At 34.0% G+C, this 24,117-nt stretch overlaps 1 protein-coding gene across 1 annotated transcript; it reads right to left on the bottom strand.

Moving 5' to 3' along the window:
* Positions 1–712: 712 nt before the first annotated feature.
* Positions 713–11,369, bottom strand: LOC129297231 (chaperone protein dnaJ 13-like; the record flags this gene model as incomplete). The annotated part of the gene is made up of 7 exons (XM_054935594.1): positions 11,032–11,369; positions 10,621–10,907; positions 10,015–10,212; positions 9,816–9,930; positions 8,790–8,876; positions 2,919–3,007; positions 713–797 (listed from the first exon to the last, which is right to left on the bottom strand). Coding segments are annotated over exons 1-7 (1,005 nt in total), but the record flags the coding sequence as incomplete, so codon positions are not given.
* Positions 11,370–24,117: the final 12,748 nt, after the last annotated feature.

Here is a 24,117-nt window from a genome sequence, read left to right on the forward strand (position 1 = left end):
ATAATCTTAAAAGAGATGCAAACTCTATCAAAACGCTTTATTTGTAGGAGGCCTCAAACAAATAGTTAATGCCAGATCCTGTTCAGATTTCATTTCATTAATACCATTTTTTAAATTATTTAACATAACATTTACATTTAAAATCACTACTTCTCAGCAGAAAATTATATAAAAAGGAACGTTTGATTATAAGATAGCCATTTCAGTGACAATTTGTAAGTGAGAATCATACAAATGATGAGAAAATAAAAAACAGTTTCTAACAAAGTTGACCAACACGTTTTCCTTCCCACCACTCATATGCCTAAGATGTTATACAATATCTTCATCCTATTATTTCACTCTGGTTTACAATCTCACAATAAACCACCTAAACTTGATTTGTAAACTCAGTAGTCCATGACAACAAATTCTCCGATAACCCAAAAAACGTTGATGAATGGGTGTGTGAGGATTGAACTTGGCATCAAGGACATAATTATAGCTAAGTTTACAGGTGAAAACAGATTAGATAAGCTTTACCACAAGTCCATGTCATGTTAATTCACCATATGAGAGAGAGAGAGAGAGAGACTAAAGTATCTATAAGAATCTATAAGAAACAGCACTATTTATAAGCTACATGCAGTAGTATATCTCATCTCATATTCGTGCAAAGCACAAGCTATATCTAGCTAAAATCACAATTTCAAAAATAAATAAAATGCGTTACCTGAATTCCTATTGTATACAACCAGCGGACAGTGCTGAATTTGGATAACTTCCTCCCGCCACCAATTTCAATCTCAAGGGTTGAACTGGAGATTAAATGTGCAATGTCAAGAAAGAAACAGCACAAAAACAAAAACATGACAATAATACATGAGGATAACTATAATGACGACTGATGATGAGATGGAGTAATAAATCATTACTAGTACAAAAATATATATTATGACAGTTGAAGATATAAGGTGCAAAAATGAATTAAAGAAAATAGTACTCACATTTTACCAGAGATAAGACACATCAAGTGAATTGAATATTATAGTAAGAAGATGCTTAGCAGTGCCATAACTAAGACCTCTACAATGATCTTGTTATTAATATCTTGCCCTGCTTTCAAATTAGGTTGCATTTTGTTCGAGTGAAACAAATGGTGCGCCACAGTTAATCCTTCCCAACCCCATCAAGAAGAACTTCAATAAATAAAAGAAGAGACACTGTCAGCAATGTCACTATAGCGTTGAGAAACCTCTCATGGCATGATCTAGTGCTAAGGGGGAAGAACAGAAACCAAGCACCAGTTCAGGACTAATTTAGTCAAGACTGAGTTAGAAGGCCACAATATAGCATCAACGAGTTGCATGATCTAATAATATACAAAAAGACTTATTCCCAAGTTTCTCACACTAAGAAAAGAAATTTATTATATAACTGATTTTTATTACATATGCAAACACTAGTTCTCAACCAAGCCTTACAGTTACGTCACTCCCATCTAACACTGATGGAATTTTTCTTCTCTGCCAGTCACTCAAATTTATATTTCACACAAAAGCAAGGCCATCATATACAATTATGGATGCTATAAGTCCGGAACCACTGATAAAACGTGGAGAGAGAAGCATTACTTTCAGGGAATGCAAGAGAAACTGCTTTTTTTAATACAAAAGCTGTGTTTTCGGCCAAAAAAAATATAAAAAAGCTGTGAAACATATTGTGAACAATACATAGCAATCTAGTAGGAAACTGGGTTTGTGTCCAAGCTTTCACCAAATATGCCATCAAATAGTCATAAGCAAATTGTCAGACATCAAATTATTATTTGACATTGAGTATTTGAGGTAAGGTTTCAAAAGCCGGATCGGTTATTGAACCGGGCAAAGCATTGGTTTAAAAGTTTAAAGATTAGATCATAGTTGAACTGTGGCTAAATTTGACATAATTAGTTTAATATTTTTAAATAATATATAAAAACCATATAATAAATCCATTTACGATCATAAAAGTTCATATTTAACTAAAAATATTCATATAAAAATAAAAAAAAATAATTATTTATAAATATTTCTATTTATTTTTTCGAGATAAATATTTAATAGATTCATTTCATCTTCTCATATTCTATAAACATAAATAGTATTTAATGGTATTAATATGAATTCATAAATAAATGATTTTATCTCCCTCTCATTCCAAATTGTTTCCCGCCTGATACTCCTTTAGTTAAAATAGTAATAATATTAAAATTGATCATTCATGCGGAGAGAGGAGGGAAACCGTACGGATAAGAGGATGAAAATGAAAATAAATTGATTTGTTATCCTTGTACGTGCATTATCTCGGTTGTCATGGGGCCCACTTCTCAGAATACAAAGTCAAGACCCCCCATTTCATCTAAACGTTCATCGTCTTCTTTCCTTCTCTCTGCCATCAAGGGTCTCAAACAACAGCTCCTCAACTTTCTTCCTGCCTGATGGTTTTAATGACATAATAGGTAGTTTTTGTGACTGGAAAATCACATCTAAGGTCGTGTTTTTCTGCAAAATGCCTTCTTTCTTAATTTTTTTTTTTTTTGTAAATCTCTTTCATCCCCTTCATTTTCATCTTCTCTCTCACCTCTCCCATCTGGTTCTTCCACCCCCCCCCAAAAAAAAAAAAAAATCCCTTCCCTTGAACCAGCCAAACCAGTTAACTGGTCACTTTTTCCAGTTTTACCAGCTTGCTTTCTGGTTCATTTACTCCCCAGTTTTTCTGCCTCACCCGGACCAAACCCAACTGATTCCCGATTCAACTAGTTGAACCAGCCAATCCAGTTTTTAAAACCTTGATTAGATGCCAAGATTCTAATGTTAATGCCATGAGATTCTTTCGCCTCAAGTAACAAAACCATAAACTAGGGAGGACATCAAGTGAATTTACATAAAAAAGCATACCTCCCAATTCTGCCTGCAATGCGGCCATGAGATTTGGAAGACAAGTGATGCGTATAATGAGCTGTTACGTCAAAAGAACTTGTGCCAAACTACATAAGTAGAGAAAGAGTTGGTGTAAAGAAATAGATGAACATTAAATTTTCTATAAGGAGAAGCTCAAGCTAAGAAGCTATTGAAAGGAAGCTCATTCATGAGTGATGAGTTATGACCAAGCCTTATCATGAAGCATATTATATTGCTTTGCCTTGCCATGGGCGTTTTCTATTGTGATTTTCATTCATTTTAGACTAGTAACCTATAAGACTTGTTAGAGGCTGCATTCAGATTTCAGAGGATGTACATGTTCTCAATCACATCATTGATGTAATGTCGCCCACAAAATTTGCAACTTCAACTGTGAGTGAAATCCTAGAGCTATAAAGCAAATACAATAATCAAGTCTGCAATCTAGTCTTTCTTTGTATGCATACATAAGAATGTGTGCTTCCCTTTAAATAAATTAAAGCATGCTAAATATCATGTAAATTTCTTATGAGGTTTAAATGTCCTATATCAATCTAATGTGTAAACTAGATAATTAGAGGATAATTCAGAAATGGTTAGTTACCGTTAGATCGTGACTGTTAATCCTATTCAGCACAGTAGGGGAACCTATAAAAAGAGACTATATGTAATTGTTCGGTATGCTTGAAATATATATTTCCCGAGTACTATTCAAAAATCCTCTCTCTTTCCTTCTATCTCTCTCGTCTCTCTCCTATTCTTCTCTATTCTTTCCTATTCTACACATCAGTGGTATCAGAGCTAGCGGTGCTTGGCCTGTATGCCTAAAACGAGATCACAGAGATTGCAACATACCATGGCAGATAACAGTGAGGACCGACTTCGTGCACTGGAAGACACCTTTGCCAAGCTGGCTAATCTCCCAAGTGACGTCCAAGCTCTCACCAATCACATTGCTCAGATAGTACATGATCGTACTGATACATCCGATGAAGGGCGTGTAAGTCATAACCAGCACAGAGGACGACCAAGACCAAAAAACTAGGAGTACCAGCCTCGCACGCGTTTTACAAAAATGGAGTTTCCCAGATTCCAAAGAAGTGATATCTTGGGGTGGATCTTGAAGTGTGAATTCTATTTTCAAATAGATAACACACCTGAAGATTGGAAGGTGCTTATGGCAAGTTTGCACCTTGATGAGAAGGCGTGGCAATGGCATCAAAGACTTACTGCGTCAGATGAAGGTGGCTGATAGACTTGGGAGGAATATGTGGAAGAACTGAAGCAGAGATTCAGACCCACCTATGAGGCTTCCATGGAAGATCTCATTAAGCTTTGACAAACATGTTATCTTAAGGAATTCGATGATGAGTTTGATGCCATAACTTGCAAGATCAACTTTCAGAAGACTATCTTGTTCAAACATATACAGCGAGCTTGGAGGAAGAATTTGCAGCTTAGGTTCGGATGTTTAAACAAAGAACGTTACGAGAAGCAAGAAATATAGCAAGTACACATGAGGTAAATTGCTAGAAAGCACAGACGAAGACACGTGGCACAGATTCGAGACAGCGTTTGCTTTAGTGGGTTTGAAACTCAGAGTCGAGACTATAAGGGGGTGTCTTGGATACTTATCCAAGTGAGCAGAGAGGGTCAACAAGGTGGAGAGATGCGAAGACTCCATCTAGCAGTGTTGGATCTTCTTTTAGTAAGGGTAAAACAGTCCAGTCTTCTAATTCTCTTTCTTTCGCACCCAAGACAGCTTCTTTTGCCTTTGTTTCTTCTCACGCAGGTGCTGGGTCTTCAAGAATAAATTCCATCAACACATGAACACTGGCCCCAAAAGAAGTAAAGGAATTACGAGCCAAAAATTTATGCTTCCACTGTCGGCAACCTTTTTCCAAGGACCATATATGTTCTCAGACTCAAAGGATGCAATTGCAACTCATTGAATTGGAAGAGAGGCTCAAGGAAGCTGACGAGGACATGAATCCAGAAGTTGAAGCACTAGGAAAATTCAAATACGTACCAGAGCACTCTGAATGTTTGCAAATTTCACTACATGCCATACAAGGAAGCGTAGGACCCTCTGCTATAAGAATTCCAGGATATGTGGGTCGAAGGCAAGTACAAATTCTCATAGATAATGGAGCTTCTCATGCCTACACGGACTGACTTGGCTAGGAAGCTTGGTTGGAAGGGTGATTTCAAACCTGTGGCAAAAGTGGAAGTGGCAGGGGGTAGAAAAATTGAAAGTATATAGGATTTTAAAAGGGGTGAAGTGGAAGATGCAGGGTAAGGAGTTCGAAGGAGACTTTCAGATAATGGAAGTCAAGACCTATGACATGGTTTTAGGTTTATCTTGGCTTAAAAATTCATCAGGCTCATTGGGATTATGACAATTTGTCCATGACCTTCCAATATAATGGGAAAATATGTAAATTGCAGTCTCAAGGATCTATAGGGTGTAAATTGTTGATTTTAAAAAGATTGAAAATGAATTAGAAGCTGGAGGACAGATGTTTATGCTGCAATTAATGGAAAAGGAGGATGAAGAGCTGTGTTATTTTTAGTTGCAGGGGAAGAGTGGTTCTGAAAAAGCTGTTCAAGGATTGTGTTGGGATTTTCAGATGTATTCAAGGAGCCTAAAACTCTTCCCCCTTTGAGAGAGGGCCACAACCATCCTATTATTCTACAAGAAGGTTCTAATCCAGTCAATTTAAGGCCTTACCGATATCCAGCAGCTCAAAAGAATGCCATTGAAGACATGGTGAAGGAGCTGTTACAATCTCAAATCATTCAAGAAAAGTAGCTCACCATTTTCTTCACCAATTGTGTTGGTGAAAAAGAAAGAAAGATGGATCATGCCGCATGTGCATCAATTATAGAGAACTTAACAAGAGGAAAGTCAAGAATAAATACCCTATTCCGATTGTGGAATAGCTTTTGGATGAATTACAGGCTGCTAAATGGTTCACTAAGCTAGATCTAAGGGCTGGTTGTCATCAGATTCGAATGGAGCCTACAAACATCTACAAAACAGCCTTTCATACTCATTTGGGTCACTATGAGTGGTTAGTGATGCCTTTTGGGCTCACTAATGCACCCGCAACTTTTCAAGGTGCCATGAATAGTATATTCAGGGAATATTTACGAAAATTTGTCTTAGTTTTCTTTGATTGTATTTTGATTTATAGTTCCCGTTTGGAATCTCACACACGACACTTGCGTTTGGTTCTGGAAATTCTAAGGAAAAATTGTTTTTTTTTTTTTTGGTGAAGGAAAGCAAGTGTACTTTTGCTGCAACACAAGTACAGTAGAATATTTGGGACACATTATAAGTGGAGGAGTTGTCTCAACCAATCCCAAGAAGATCAAAGCAGCCATGGATTGGCCTGAACCAACCACAATAAAACAACTAAGATCATTTTTGGGACTCGTGGGTTATTATAGGAGGTTTATTAAGGGTTATGGTTCCTTAACTAAGCCCCTAACTGAACTGCTCAAGAAGAATAACTTTCATTGGTCAGAATTGACTGCTGTAACATTCAAAAAGTTGAAAGAAAACACTGGTGGCAGCCCCTGTTCTTGCCCTTCCAGATTTTTCACAAGTGTTTGTGGTTGAGACTAATGCTTGTAGCTCGGGCATTGGTGCTGTTCTAACGCAAAAGGGTCAACCTATTGCCTTTTTCAGCAAGGCTTTGGCTCCTAGACATCTGAATCTCTCTATGAGAAGGAATTGTTGGGGGTAGTACAAGCTGTGGAACATTGGCATCAATATGCTGAAGGAAGGCAGTTTATCATTAAAACTGATCAGCAAAGTCTTAAATACTTGTTAGATCAGAAGCTTAAAACTGCATTTCAAATGTATTGGGTGACCAAACTTATGGGGCACGATTATGAAATACATTATAGAAAAGGCAACGACAATAATGCAGCTGATGCTCTTTCAAGGATGCCAAAGAGTGAGTTTTTCCAAGTATCCTGGCAGACTTGTTCAGATTTCCTTTTTCTGAAAATCCAAAAGAGCTGGGATGAGGATGTTGATTTGCGAGCTTTAAAAGCTCATTTAAAATAGAAGGGAGGTGTAGAAGGCAACTATTCTTGGGATGGTCAGCATTTAAGAAGGAATGGCAGATTAGTGGTGGGAAATATTCCTAGTGTAAGGCAGAAAATATTGGAATGGCTTCATGCAAGTCCACAAGGAGGACATTCAGGTGTACAAGCTACTTATCAAAGAGTCAAAAAGTTGTTTTGGTGGCAAAAATTATTTGATGACATCAAGGAGTTTGTAAAGCACTGTGATACTTGTGCAAGATGTAAGTCTGAATCAGTGGCTTATCCAAAGTTGCTACAGCCTCTACCTATTTCAAGTCGAGTTTGGGAGAGTGTGACTATGGATTTTATAGAAGGGCTGCCCAAATCAAATGGGAAAGACACTATTTGGGTAATCATTGATCATTTCAGTAAATATGCACACTTTTTGTCTTTATCTCATCCTTTTATAGCATCTACCTTGGCACAGCAATTTTTAGACCATGTGTACAAATTGCATGGGTCACTTGTGGAGATTATTAGCGATAGAGATCCCCTCTTTATCAGTAATTTTTGGAGGAAATTTTTGAAGGTTTTGGGAGTGGAACAAAAGCTTACCTCCTCATATCACCCACAAACAGATGGCCGTCAGAGGTGCTTAATTGTTGTTTGGAAAATTATCTGAGGTGTATGTGCTGGGAAAGACCTAAAGAGTAGCACAAATGGCTTTCTTTAGAGGAGTGGTGGTATAACACATCCCATTCACACTTCTACAAAAACTACTCCTTATGAGCTGTTGTATGGACAGGTTCCTTCTATGCACATTCCATATTTGCCTAGAGATGTGGTAGTAGAAGCTATTGACAGAACTTTTTCAGCAAGAGCAGAGACTTAGCAATGGTGAAATATGATCTCAATAGGGCTGTGAATAGAATGAAGCAGAAAGCAGATTTGCACAGAAGTGATGGAGAGTTTGAGGAAGGAAAATGGGTATTTCTTAAATTACAGCCTTATCGTCAGATTTCTACAGCCTCAAGAAGCTTTCAGAAATTAGCCCCAAGATATTTTGGGCCTTATAGAATCTGCAAGAAGATAGGGCCAGTGGCGTATAAGCTGGAATTACCTCCAGAATCAAGGGTTCACTCTACTTTTGATGTTTCATTGCTCAAATTATGTCCTGATCCTTCAGTAAAGCAGCAGCATCCCCCTATGATTGGCCAGAATCTCCTGCAGATTTGATTCCAGAAAAAATATTGAATGAACGGAGGGGTAGAAGAAAAGGCAAGATTATTACAGAAGTTCTTGTGAAATGGAAGAACCTTCCAGATGAAGAGGCTAGCTGGATTTCTTCGTTTCAGTTACAGAAACAGCACCCTAGTTTTGTCATTTCTAACCCTTGAAGTCAAGGGTTCTTGAGGGAGGGATATTGATGTGTAAACTAGATAATTAGAGGATAATTCAGAAATGGTTAGTTACCGTTAGACCGTGACCGTTAATCCTATTCAGCACCCTAGGGGAACCTATATAAAGAGACTATATGTAATTGTTCGGTATGCTTGAAATAATATTTCCCGAGTACTATTCAGAAATCCTCTCTCTTTCCTTCTATCTCTCTCGTCTCTCTCCTATTCTTCTCTATTCTTTCCTATTCTACACATCACAATCCATCTATATACAAATACAGCTAGAAGAACTTGGTTTAATACACACTGTTGATCAGAAGGTTGAAGGTCCATGGCTCTTCATTGTTCAATCATAACACAAAGTCATCCGATCCACCAACTTGTAAATAATTCATAAATTAACCTTAGCTATGCAGAAAACAAGAAGTACCTTCACTTCTCCTGAGGCAGATCTTCTTTCATCTTTCTTTTGCCAACCTACACCTATGAATGACTGTGGTCCCAAAGCAAGTTGTATCTGTAAAACAGATGACATGGAAAGAATGACGGATGTAAGATATTTCAATAATTGTTAGTGTCTTCACTTATGTTAGAACATCCTTTAATGTTCTGTACTTTTCCCAGCCCCCCCGCCCCTTGTTTTTGGGAGGTCCATTCTTAAATTTTATGCTTTGGTATTGTGCCCAAAACGATTTGGTTTATTGTGGCCAACTTCTTGTGCAGAATTTAACTGATAAAAGTTAGATAGTTTACATTTATCAATCTTATATCAGTGCTCCAGAAAGGTATAAACGCATGGATAGTCTGTGTGGCATGCCTAAATTTCTCTATAAATGTACTGCTCTTGGCTGACAGCGCACAGCATGAATGAGTAACACAGTTCAATGATTACTAACACATGCATTGAATATGGCTTAGTGTTGCTCACGCAAGACAAATTTTCAACGAAAAACTTCTTAGGTATTCTTAATATCTACATGTAAATGGCTAGCTAAGACCTTTAAAGATAAAAGGTTCCCAGATTTCTTTTCTAACAAGAACAATAAATGTTCACTATTTCACTTGCTGGTTGAGGAGTGGGAATAACAGAGAAATCACTATGTTTCCCCAAGTTTTGCAAAATCAGTAGATGAATAATTACTTTCTTAGACAACGTAAGTCCTATTATTTTGCATTTCGAATGAATGTCAAAGACTGAGGGCACCTACTATGACAGTAACAAATTTCAACAGCTTGTGAAAGTAATTGATCTTTTTTCGTTGTTATCATTATGTAAATTTAGCTTTAATTTAACACATTAATTGGTAGTCCATACATCTCCAGAATATGTCACATTTGTTCGTCACGGTTCCAAAATGTATCATCCCCCAAATCCCAGGGTTTATCAATGAAGCATACCCTACTGAAAAGGTAAAATAAAAGGAAAATAAAAGATTGGAGTAAATAAATACCATACATTTCCACTAGTTGTTTCTGACAGTTGGCGGTTCCATGAATTAGAAAGATTCAATGAACCATCTTGCAAAGACATAGCAAGGCCCATTGTTGCAGCCGAATGTGCTGATAGTTGACTGAAATATGTCAACAAAGAAGTATTCAACTTGACATTCAAAAACTGGCAAATTCATGCTGCTAACAAGAAGTGGATGACCTACCGTGTTGTTTGCACCCCTATCAATGCACGCAACCCAGTTGAAGCCATAAACTCTACAGAAGAAACTTCCGACATTTCATGCCTAAATAGGGCAGTAGCAGCCCCACCACCTGCATTGCCATTAACTGCTAAATTGCCGCCAATTGCAATAGTATTACGTTTTGATAACCGAGACTGGACTTCACTGGTCATAGCCATTCTGAAATTCATAGCCACAAAAGAAGGTATGAACCGTCAGATAGAATAATAAAGATGTTATTCAAAGACATAATCACAATAATGACAGCTAGCTATTGATATGCCAGTAAGGGAATGAATATGCTTTAGTTAGAATGAAAATGAGCAGCTGAAAAATGACAACATATTTCGTTGTCATTTTCCCTTGCCACTTAAGGCATGCTACCTCTGTTGAATTCAGAGTTTCTCTCCGACATTTCCAACAAGGAAGCACAGTATTAACACATTGCCTTTAACAAATATGATGTTTGATAGACTAAGTCAGAAAGCATTCCGTTGATTACTTAACGAGTTCAATATCAAATATTTTGAGGGATGAGGATAGTTGGCAATAAGAAGTGATGAAGAAATATAATGAACTGAGCAATACCCTCTCATGAAGCCATCGCCATTTCGAAAGCGTGGCAAAGACATATTGGCCAGAATTGTACCAGAAGTTCTAAAATGTGCTGATATCTTTTGCATCTCCTTCATTCGCCGTAGTCTCTCCAATTCAGCCTTTATCTCTTCGGCTTTATCCAGCTTCGAACCAAGTTCCAGACCAGAGGTCAAACCTTCCATGCCATATATGTCATATATTTGCCTTTTATTTGGATCCGACAAAACTTCATACGCTTCACAAATGCGTTGAAAGTTTGCAGTAGCAATGTCTTTCATCTGAGAGTAGCCATTAAAACCAAAACTTGAGACTGCAACTTCAAGACTATAAAAAAATACATTAAAAAAAAAAACCACATTCTCTCTATTGTGCATCCCGAAAGAGGCTATCAGAGTAGCATACATGGGGAGCTCGGTATTTATCAGGGTGATAGGCTTGTGCCCATTGACGATAAGCTCTTCGGATTTCTTCATCGGAGGCATCTGGCGACAAGTTTAAGAGTGCATAGAGTTCTCTATTTGGTGGTCCTTCGTGGACTTCGTCCATGGCGTCAGCCTCCAATCGAAAGAACGATAACTAGGGTTTTGCAGAGAATAACATTGAAATTCAACTCAAGTCATCAACCGGTAGAAGGGGGTTTAAGGGGTTTTTAGCTTACGTCACATCAATTGTAAGATTCACCTTTGCCTCCACGAAATCCTTTATTGTGTTTTTCGAAGAGACGCCTCAAAGCTCGAAATAATGACGTTCTTTGCAAAGTGAAATAATAATTGATGATGAGTGTGAGGTGGTGCAGTTTTTTTTTTAAGAAAGAATTACGGGAGAATCACATCAAGACTCGAAAAGATACCTATTGTTGCCTAATAAAAATTAATATGAAATGATTTGTTGTTAAAGTAAGATTATGTATTTTTTTTTAAATCAGACTTATTATTAATTTTTATTTATAAATAATATTCTTCACATATCTTTAAATGTAATTCCTTCAAGAATTATATAAAAAGTACCTCACAATACATTTAAAAAGAAAGAACCATTAAGAACTTTTAAGATAAACATCAAGAGCACTTGACAATTAGTGGAGGGGTTGAATTAACTTATTCTAGAATTTTAAATTAAAATCTTAAAATATACTATCATATTAAATAAATATGTCAAAAATATTTTTGAATCACCCATAAAATGGTTGTTGGTAATGACAATTTCACATAATGGGAGTTTAAATTAATTTGTACACGGGATAATAATATTCCAAGAGCGCAGCCATGGAATAAGAAAAAAAATTAGCAGAGAAAAATACAACTATTATTATTTTTCTATGAATCTAATAAATTCTGAGGTGCTTAAATATGTTGCGGGGATTGTAAAGTAATTTTTTTTCATTTTTATTAATTTAACATTTAATACTGAAGATAACATTAACCAATATTATAATAATACTTTATCGAAAGTAGTTTATCAATGGGCATGCTTAAGACTTGTAAAATTTGTGATTCAGTATGCTTAGGGCTTGTAAATTGTATAAATTTCATTTTACAAACGTATCAGTTATGATATATTAAAATATTATTTTTATATAAAGAAGATTTAAGTTTGTGTGAATTTTTAAGATTCAACTCATTTAAATTTTACTTTTTTTTATTTTATTACTCAATATCATAAAAAATTTAGAATATTATCACTTTCATTATTTGAATCCTTGTTATGTAGAATTGTTATTATCAATAATAGCCTTATGAGTACTTAAGAGATGTATTTGATATATTTATTTAATAAGATTGCTCATTTGAATACTCAAACTCAAGATCACAAAATAAACTTATTTAATTTTCTCGAACAATTGAACCAAGCATTCATTAATTATTTAAAGTTTTACTTTAAAAACAAGGATGAAAAAATATTTCTTATATCTAACATAACAAAAGTGTTCATTTGAAATTACTTTATTAAAAAAGGTAGACTTATTTATTCTTGAATATGTTTTTGAATATTCAATTATTAATGATTTTGACAATGAGATATCTTTTAAAAATTTAATAAAGTGATTTACGTTTGCATCAGTATTTAAGTCTACATTATTTTGCATTATTGATGAACTTTTAATTGTTAAAAGATATTGTGTACTTATACGACTTAGACTTAGTAGTCATGGTATTTAATTTGCAAGTTGGGTTTTTTTTTTTTTTTCAAAAATCGAACCGAAACCAATCTATTTATGAAATGCTTGGGATTTGTTCTTTTTTTTTTTTGTTTTAATCGGTTTAATTCAGTATTTGAATAATTTGGTTTAAGGTTTGGATGCAAGGAACGTGCTTGCCCCCACAATTTGATTGTTCCTTTGAAAAATTTTGGGATTTTTTTATTTTATTTGAAAAAATTGTAAAATTAATGTTAGCTTCCCATACTTTAAGTAGTTTTTATGTTTGCCCACCATGTCTTGATTTCAAGACTAGCCCCTGCTTGGATCAAGTTTAGTTATTATTTTTTTGCCAAATATTTGTGGTTTATTTTCTAGAGTGGCCCCATGCGAGATATTTTTCATTATAATCTATATATGTAAGCACAATACATGTTTTTAATTATTATATTTGAGGAGGAAGGAAGACAAAAGAAAAAATTAATCATTTAATCTTTTAAGCTTTAATTCAATGAGAATTCAATCGTTAAAATTTAACTCGATGCAATTTAGACCTTAAAGTTTAATTTAATCAATTATAACTCAATTTAAAACTGATCATGCTACTAATAAGCTAGCAATTGCTGAAAATAGAGAGGTGTTACCCAATGGTGGCTGGAAATAGCATCACCACCACTCTTAATTGAGGTTTTATTAGCTTATTTAACTAGTAGCTTAGATAAGGACCCTAAGAATTCTAACAATTATAATATTCATGTTGGTATTGGTTATTGTTTATTTTTCTTTCTTTATTTCTGTTTGAAGGTTGTATTTTTTTTTTTTATGTTTGTATGAGGTTTTGGTGTGTTTAGGTTGTATTGTTAGTTTTTCTTTGAGCTTCTTTCTTCTTCTTCTTCTTCTTCTTCTTTTTTGCTTCAACTATTATTGTGTGTAATTTTTTTATTAATAAAATGGACTTTTTTTGGCAAAAAAAAAAAAACAAGTATAACTTAGTTTTTCAAGTTTAATCAGATTATAATTTAATCCTAGTATTTTTGAAAACCCATTTAATCCTTTATAACTTATCCTATGTGGCAATGATGTGGAGTAGTAGTGTTGGAGTTTGTTGATATGTTATTCTTATTAATGCCTCATGGATCCTACATTGTTGAAAAATGTGCTGAGTCATTATATATTTTTTTCATGGGATGCAAGTGGGTAGGGATGCATGGTGATGTTTTAGAGGGTGTGAACACATTGTTAGAGCTCTTGCTGAACCAAAACCAACAAGGAGTAGTTTTGAATAATATTAATTGATTATCCACATAACTAATAGCTTCAACTATAACTTACAACTACTGGCCAAAAAAAAAACTTACAACTCATATAGATCACAACATAATCATCATCATTGACCACATCTGTGCACGCTATAGGTATGTTTTGAAAGCATCTCTTATCTGACTTTTTATAGATAATGTTGAAATGATATTTTTTTTCTTATTCCTTTAACAATATCAATATCTCTCCCAATACTTTGAGCCGAGCTAAAGGGGATACTGGCTTAAGGCACAAATTCCTGTAGCAATGAATAGTTCAGCTTTTCTTCCTTTACAGTGTCTCCTTCTCTTCCCTTGAAGTCCATCCTTTTTGTGAGTGCCCTTGTGCCTTCAACTGGGAATGTCAAATCCCTCACTTTTTCTTGTACCTCACCTTTCTTTTCCTTTTTGCACCAACACAGCGGGTGCATTTCCTGGTGACTAACAAAATTGGTCCCTTCCTTGTCTTTCCCCTTTTTTAATTCTACTTTTTCCTTCATTTGCTTCTATTCCATGAAAAATTCCTCCTAAATAAAAGGGCCCACTTTTGGTTTTTTGAGTTCCAATATACAGTTTGTTCTTTACGGGTAGCATAAGCTTTAAGAAACCCACTATTTTGTCCCCCCGATCGGTGGAGTGAGGTTACATCCTTGTATTGTGAGAATAATTAAATCAAATAGATCAACAATGAATTAATTAAATACCAATCTTAATCAATTAACCATGAATTAGAAAAAGATATATTAGTTGTTGAGGGATAAAAGGGACATGTCCTTACAGTTTGAGAATAATTAAATCAGCTAGTCTAACAATGAATTAATTGAATGCCAATCTCAGTCAATAAACTATGAAATAATAGAAAAAATATTAGTTATTGGGGGATAAAAGGGATAGGTGTGGAGGTTTATTAATAATAAATTGTGATGTGATTGATTTCTAGACTAACTAAGATCCATGATATTTTTCAACCTCATTTATGAACCATCCCATTTTAGAATTCATGAATTGGTGGGTCAATAAATATTAGTGTTAGAGTGTCCAAAACAACAATGTTTAATAAAATACAACAAATTGATAAAGATTGGTATTATTGTATCAACAACAAACAATGTCTAAAAAAAATAGCTGCCCTGATTAATTATTATTATTTGAAGATATCAATCAATATATTATTTAATAATAACCAACTAATAGTAACCAGTTGTCATCAATGGCTATTTTTAATGTAAAATGGTGGTATTTTTATATGAAAAAGAGATATTAGAGGCTTGTAGCTTGGCTTCATCTTTATTATTATTTCATTATTAGTAAAGAAAGATAAATAAAATATGGAGAAGGGGTTATTAAAAAAGACTGACACGTGCCATTGGTTTAGGGGCAAGCTATACTACGTGGCTTTTTCTAAGAAAGTAAGGGGTGAGTGTTTGCTAAGGCATGTGAGAGATTAATTGTGGGGTAAAGGCAAGGACAAGGAGTTGCAGTAGTGGTTAATTTGGGCCATTGTTAGTCTTCTAAAGCTCAAGCTTTGATCTTGCGATCCAAAAGGGGTACAATTTTGGCTCTCGCACAGGGCAGATCCATGGCATTTAATCACGGCCATTCGATGGATCTTCCTAAGGTTGCAAGAGGAGAGGGTGATGCATTTTAGTGTGGGATAAATTTACTAGCCCTGCGCCATTGTCATCACCTACGAGAGAGGCTTTAGTAGTGGGAGTCGAGGTAGTGTGTGTTTATGAGTCGAGGGGAGTAAGGTTCTTTAAATCTCATCTTTAATCATCTTCCTGTTCATTCCATCTCGTCTATACATCCATTGCTGATAAAGGTGTGTGTGGACTTTAAGCTCTACTAGCTGTTTGTGCTGTGTTAGTGTTAAATCTTCTTTCTCTGATATGGGTGTCTCAAGTAAGTATTCAATTCCTTGTCTCCTATCATTAAGCTATCTGTTGAACGTTATGGGTTTGTTGCTATAAATAGGCATCGATACTTCAATGGCCTACACTTTTGTGGGTTGTATTAGTGTTTATGTTTGGGATATGGATGTTCATTGTAAGGTTGGTGCAAGGGGAATGATTTCGGTTTAGCATGTTTTGGCTAAACTTGATGCTTTGTCTAGGTCATAGTCCATTACTGTTCATGTTATAAGAGTATTTGGTATGCCTCAATGTGATATTTTTAATGTTGACCTTGGGTATCCAAAAAAGCTATTATCGATATGCTTTATTTTGTTGGATATTCAGGTGGTGTTTATGTTATCAAGCCTATTTTATTCTTTTCTTTGCATGTGTTCTTGAGCATGCACTTAATGTTACACTGATTTTTCAATTTATGATTATATATTTTAGTTTTCATGTTTTATTTTTCAATTGGTGGTAGGGTACAAAGATGTTAGCTATAGCAATAGGGGAAGCCATGATTGATTGATTCATGACTATTTTTTGGATAAGATGTGTTACTACTTAACTTTGTCTTATGTGGTGGAATTATCCGATAAGATTCATGATCGATGTGAGATTTAGCTTAGGTCATATGCTCAAGTTGAGTGAGTAGATGTGCTTCTACCTTTCTATGAATTTCACTTGAGGTTTATACTGCATTTAAAGCATTTTCGTGGCTTGGATGGGATGTGTGTAGGTTTGTGTTCTTTCTCTTTGCTTTATTATTTTTGCTAGGTTGTGTTGGCAAGATTGTATTTGATGATTGTTACTTACAAAATGTTTATGGGGTGTTTAAGGATGCTCGAGATTTAGTTCCTTTGAAGGTCAACCCTGGGTTGTACTCTGTGGAGTGGATCTTCTATTTGGAGGACCATAAGTACTAGCCTTTAAAAACCTAAGAAGATTGAATTTTGAGGTGCCACTTGCCCGTTTCACTTTAGAAGTTTTCATAGTCTTTATTGGTGATAGGTCTTTATAGCAATGGTGTAGGAAGAATAGGATAAAAGTGGTGCTTTAAGGAGATTCAACTAGTAATGCATGGAGGGATTATGATGATTATAAGGGCATTGATGCCTTGGTGGTGATTTTGGAGCTTGCCAAAATGACTTTAGATCATGGTACATTATTCCTATTGCTTAAATGGTTTCAGTTGTGTGATTATATTTCTTGGTTAGTTGTGGTATGGTGCAAGTATTGAGCTTCTTTTTGTTATTGCAAGGGAGATTGTTCTAGGAAACTTTGCAAGTATCACTTGTGTCTATTTCAATGCTACTTTTGTTGATGGTTGTGGATTTAAGGAGGCTACAATAAAGACTCAATTGTTGCTGAAGTGATGTGCTGTTTAAGCATTGGTGATATGTGGAGGAATGAAATGTTTATGACAATGTGTGGTTTTATGGTCACTTTGTTCTAGATGGTTATTGATGTTTTTTTAGATGTTTTGTTCCAATCAAGGTCTTTTTTTATAGGTAGTAGGTGTTTTGTGCCCAGCCATTGGCTATGGTGAGAACAACCTAAGAATATTATTAAACTTTATCCTTTGTTTAAGATTAATTGGTGTTCTGTGTGTACCCTGCAGTTCAAGTATCTTTGTATCCAATGTGGTGCAACCAATGGCAATTAATCAATGTTAATATGTGGAGTTTTTATATCATTGGTTGTGTTTATGTGCATATGTGATTTAGATGTCTGCCATTTGTTCTTGCAATTAGCTTGGATTCATCTTTATATTATTATTTTTGAACTTCGTAGGCACCCTTTATTACTCAGGTAATTGCTTTCCCAAAGTTTAAATGCATATGTGAGCTAATAATATTGTTCATTTTAAAGCTGATTGATTTTTGTTGGTTTGATTTACAAGCGTTATTGTTGATGTAAAGTTGAGAGAATAATAGGAAATTATGCCATCTACTGTTGTTCTAGTTTTGTTGATTTGTGGTGTTTGAGTGTCAGGTTTGTTTTAATATTGAGTTCAGAATTTCTAAGAGACTAACCAATCTAGATCTATCAAGTATCTCTTCAAGTATATAAGTAAAGGACATGATAAAGTCATTGTCTCATTGTATAGCAACAAAGATGATAACCTTGCTTCATATGTTGTTGATAAGATAAATCAATATCTTGATTGCAGGTATGTTTCTTCTTGTGAGGGAGCATGGTGGCTATTTGCCTTTGATATACACTACATATATCCTCCAATTAAGAGTCTCATTTTCAATCTTCTAAATGAACAATTTATTGCCTACTCAGAATTAGATGATATCTCATCACTGTTGACCAAAGAAAGGGTGAATGAATCAATGTTCCTTACTTGGATGGAGTGTAATAAGTTAGACAAGCATGCTAGGACCATGACCTACGGTGAATTTCCCTATCATTTTATTTTTGATTATAAACTTAAAAAGAGGGTTCTCATTTCACAATAAGGAGAATTATTCATGCATACTCCTCACCAATTAAAAGATATTATCTTAGTATACTTTTAACTAAGGTTAAGGGACCTACATGCTATGATGATATCAAGACAGTTGCTAGTACTACTTATATGATTTTTAGGGATGCATGCACTTGCCCTTCTAGGTGATGAGAAAGAATACATCAATGCTATAAAAGAAGCATTGGTTTAGGCTATTAGTTACTCACTAAGAAGAATGTTTATAGGTCTCTTGCTTTGTTGTTATGTATCTTGACCGAAGGTCTTATGGTCTGAAATAAAGAAATACATGATTGAAGACATGTTGCATTTTCAAAGGGAACGTATAATGCTAATAGGTGACCACTCTTTACTTACTTTTTAAAAACTTCATTTTTGTTTAATCTAGGTTGTTGCTACTTTTTAACAAAAAAGTTTTGTAGGTTGTGACATTAACAAACTTGATAAGGAAAGGAAGTGTGCTACATTTGAAGAGATACATTAGCTATTGCAACAAAATGGTAAAAGCTTGGCTAACTATCTTATGCTTCCATGTCTTGAGCATTATAAAGCTATTGACCTTTCAAACCATTTAATAGTGGAAGAGTTAAATTTTGATAAGGCATTGCTAGATCAAGAGGCTTGTAAGAAACATAGATCAAGCAGCAAGTCTGTGCAATGGTACTCAGCTGTGAGTCTCACAACTAGGTCGGAATATCATTAAGGTGGTAACTTTTAATAGTTCTTACCTAAGTAAGAAAGTCTTGATTCATAGGATGGACATGAATCCATTAAAAAGTAGGCTAACATTTCATATGTAGCGAAGACAATTCTCTTTAATACTGTTGTTCACGATGAATATTAATAAAAGCCAAGGGCAATCACTCAAAAGTGTTGGGATGTATCTCACTCTTGTCCTGTCTTCACGCATGGTCAATTGTATGTAGTTGTATCGAGGGTTAAAAGTATTGATGGCTTGAAAATACTTATACGCAATTCAGATGAAGACCTTCACAAATCAACAAATAATGTTGTGTTTCAAAAAGCTGTTTAATAATGTATAATTTCCTTTTACTTAATAAAAAAACACCAATTGTCTTATCAATATGTATTTATTAGCAGTATTAACTACCAGCACATGTAGAGCCAGGGGTGAGAATCTAGTTTATGTCTATAACTCTATTCATCTCTATTGTTCCAAAAATAGAAATAAACATTCTTTAATTGGTTTTTTCATAGGAAAAATATCACTTGAGGACCACTAAAGATATTTTATATCAAAGAAGAATTTTAAGATTTTGATTTTTTTTATTGCACCTCCTTAGTCCTTAGATGAAAATAATTTTTTTAAAAAATGAATTAATTACCCCTCTTAATGAAAGAGAAACAACTAAATAGGAATTAGTTGTTAACATTAGAATGTGTTATTGTTAATCACAAATTATTTATTGTCAAAACTTGAATAACTTATTGTTTATGCAAGGAAAATATTTGTTTCATTAAACTTGTGCTATCAATTTTTCAATCTTGTTAAAGTTTAAATATGTTGTTGTCAATCACAAATTAGTTATTGTCAAAACCTAAATAGCTTATTGCTTATACAAGATAAACACTTATTCCATTAAATTTTGCTATCAGTTTTTCAGTCTTGTTAAATTTCAAATGTATTGTTGTTAATTACAAATTGGTTGTTGTTAAAACTCGAATTGTTGTTATGCAAGGTGAACACTTATATCATTAAACCTATGCCATCAGTTTTTCAATCTTGTTAAATTTTGAATATGGTGTTGTTAGTTATGAATTAGTTGTTGTCAAAATCCAAATGACTTGTTTGGACAAGGTAAATACTTGTTATTCTAAACTTTAGGAATAATTTGGTTATTTCCCATAAAAACTTATTTTTGTTCAAGGATCAAGGGGGTGCTGTGAAAAATCATAATCTTAAGGTCCTTTTTTGGTATAAAATACCTCCAATGGTCATTTCATATTTTCCTTTTTTATACTTATATTTATACTCTTGATCTCTCTTTATATGTGTGTGTCTATATATCTCACCTACAATATTTTCTAGTGACATAAAAGTATAAGATTTCATTGTTGCCAAGACTGAGAAACACATTTAAGCCATGCTATAAGTAATACTTCTATTTGGGCCCAAAATAAAGCGTTAGCCCAAAATGTCAAAGAGAAAAGAAAACTAGAACAATAGGCCAAAATAAGGACAAAACTCGATCCATTATAAAGAGTCATGCCACACATACACTTAGCATGACTTTTAAGACTTAGAACGACTGGGTGTGGGAGATCGTTAAGTGGACATGAGAGTGTTATTTTGATATGCCACAAATGTCGTCGGATCATGCTAAGTGATCACAGATATTTTGCACACGTGCTCTAGATTCTTTGGGCACAACAGTCTCAAATGAATGATTATAAAAGGGGTTCAAACTAACAATAAAAGGGATCATAAAGCATTGTCATTATCAACTTCAAAGACACAATACACTAGAATCCATAGCTTTTCTCTAATTAATTAAATTGTATTTCATATTTAAACTTAACTTTATTTCTAGTTCATTAGTTGTGATCATTGCAACTCTGTACCTTATTTTTCGTTAATCAAAAACACCATTCACACCAATCTCTTCACATCTATACATTTGAGTGAACTGAGGTAAAGGAATCCAGGAACCTTAAAGTTATCTTTGAGACTCAGCATCTTTGACACGCCTAACTTTGTTGTTTTGTGAAGGACAACTTCATTTGTCTAGCGCCTAAATTATGTACACATATATAAGTAATCCATACAAGAGGTCCATTTATGATATAGTTCATCAAAATGACTTTTTTTCACATGTTTTTGGTATTTTGCACCATACATTTGTCTTCACGTTGAGTAGAAGCTTGAGGTGTCTTTTAAACATATCCATTATTATTATTGTCTTCTTGATTTATTGAATTTTAATTTTAAACATACACAGTTTAGTAAGTCAAGGGCAAAACTAATGGGGAGGGAGGACAGTGGCATCAAGTCTTTGAGTTTTGGGTATGGATTCCATGCAGTAAAAATGGTTAGGTGACTTTGAAGTAGGCAATTCTCACCATTCATTTATCTAAAGGCTGAGAAGAGAAACATGTATAAAAAGGTTTCTCAAAAGCAAAGTACCCAATCACATTATATCTATTATGATTTTTAAAAATTAAACTTTTTTAATAAATTTGCTAATTGATTTGGATAGTCCATAATAAATTTAGAGTTCTACAAAAGTCTTGCAATCCAATACAACTTAATCCAACCTAGAAAACTTGGTTCAATCCTATATAGAAAAAATTGAGGCAAAGGACCAAAAAGACCAACAAGACCAAGCTTCATCTTCATATTAGATTGGACAAAAGAATATACTTTTAGACTACTTGGTTTGATCTTATCCTATAAATTTGTTTAAATATAATTACAATTAATAATAACAATAATAATAATAATAAGTTAAGTGGGTAGTGAAAGAAATTAAAGGGATATGAATTTCTGCTTCTAGCCACACATCGAAGTGACATGTTGTTTTAACACCGTAAAAGTTGAAAAGGCACTTCTTTTGGGGTGGCCATGGGGTTGGTAATACGTGAGGTTCTTTTGTACATTATATGCAAGCTTGTGCTGTCACATGCTTACTATTTTTAGCAAGTTAAGTGTGTGTTTAGATAACTTTCTAACCTAAGTCAAGTAGCCTAAACTTAGGTTGAGATGTAAAAGGCTAAAAAATCTTGTTTGGATGAAACTAAAATTGAATAGGCAGTAGGAACTAAACAAGCATTTTCTTGAAAGTCAGTCTACCTAGTTTTATATTAAGCATTGATGTTGGGGAGCTTTTTAAATTTTTATCACCCATCTTTGTCTTTATTTTCTTCAGCTTCATGATCTGCCATTACCCCTTCTTCTTGCTTGCCCTTCACCTCCTTCTCCTTTGCTCTTTTGGATTTGACTAGAGATTGTGCTTGCCATTGCCATCGTTTAATCTTCCGTCAATTGTACGTGTTGCTTTGCGTTCAGTGTTGCTCGCCATTGTCCCTTCTTCTTCTTCCTAGAAGACTGGTCACCCTCAATAATAATGGTTAAAAGTTGAATACCTTCTTTGGTGATGTTGAGGCATGGTTAAGAGTTGAATACCTTCTTTGGTGATGTCAAGGCATCTCTGGTTTTAGAGAGCATCAAGCACTAGTTGAATCTTGTCATTGTAAGAGGAGACTATTGGTCGAACAATGACATCGAGGAACTCAAGTTGGTCACTAATGACCAAGGCCAAATACTCTTGTCTTTGATCAAATGTGGTTCTGTTGAAAGGCAAATGAAGTTTTGACCAAGAAAAGGAAGAAAAAGGTAGTAGTTGAAGCAACTGGTAATTTTGTTCTTCCCATGAGGATGTGTTACATTTCTATCTTTTCATCATTAATTGAATCAACTTTTAATGGTACAATTTTATATTATATTTTAATTTAATATTAATATATTAAGCTTGATGAGATGATGCTACGCTACTATTTAAAAAAAATATAAGGCATTTTTTAAGAAATTTTTTCTAATGTGAGATAGTAAAAAAAATAAAGCATTTTAAGTCTTTCAAAGTATAATTAAGAAAATTCATGTTTATTTTAATCATTATACATTTTAACTGGCTTTTGAATCAAATCATATAAACAAAATTCAATTTATTCAACTAACTTCTAAAAAAAAATCTAAATATAAATAATGTTACATTCACAAATTTTTCTCCTAACCTCAATTGGGTCCTAACTTTAGTTGTGAAGTTGATACAAGTGTTCTTTCTCAAGTTTTGCTCATGTTACTCATTCTAAATGTCAGTCGAAATATGAATGTTGATACCGGTGTTCCTTCTCAGGTTTCACTCACTCTCGCAGGTACACAAGTAGAATTTTGTTTTTCATCCTATGAAATGTTTCCCCACATTTTTAATTTTTCATAAGGACTACAATGTGCCACTAGGCTTGTTATTCACTTTTTTTTTACATAATATAGGTGACAGCTTCTATACATTTTATAGTCATTATTCATTTTGGATTTTTGTTTTCTGATCAGAGGCTCATTCTAGTAAGTCTCCAAATATGGTCTAAAGACACATTGTTTCGAGATGGTTTTCTATTTTCATTTTTTGTTTGGTTAATTGCTTTTAGACTTCTATTGTAGTCATGACTTTATTTATGAGGGCTGAAGTATTCAGTTGATCAAAAAAATTAAGATTGTAATTTTCATGATTTAATTTTTTTTATTTTTGTTGTGTTAATTTATTCTCAATCTCGTTGGTAATTTTTGTGTTTTATCCTTATGAAGTCTTGGATATTGATCAAAATGAAGTGTTAGATTACCAAGATCAGTCTTCTAGTCCTATAAACCAAGTATAGTATTATATTGCTCAACTCTAGGTTCTGTCTAAATTAGACTAGACCATGAGTTGCCTAACCCAATTCTTTCTATGAAAGAAACTAGATTTCAAGTTTAGTTGAAATCTTATTTGTTATTTCTTTGTGCCGCCATAGTCTATACATAATTTGAATAATCCAAATTTAATATTAAAATTTTTATAATTTTTAAATTAATTATCCAAATATACTCTAAATGGTTCATATTTAATATCTTTAGTTTGTAATTTTTTTAAAAAAATATCTTTTTAGAAAGTGTTAGTTTGGATATTA

Source organism: Prosopis cineraria, unplaced genomic scaffold, assembly GCF_029017545.1.
Source record: "Prosopis cineraria cultivar Desert tree isolate PC_DT_omini unplaced genomic scaffold, ASM2901754v1 PC474, whole genome shotgun sequence".
Classification (NCBI taxonomy): domain Eukaryota; kingdom Viridiplantae; phylum Streptophyta; class Magnoliopsida; order Fabales; family Fabaceae; genus Prosopis; species Prosopis cineraria.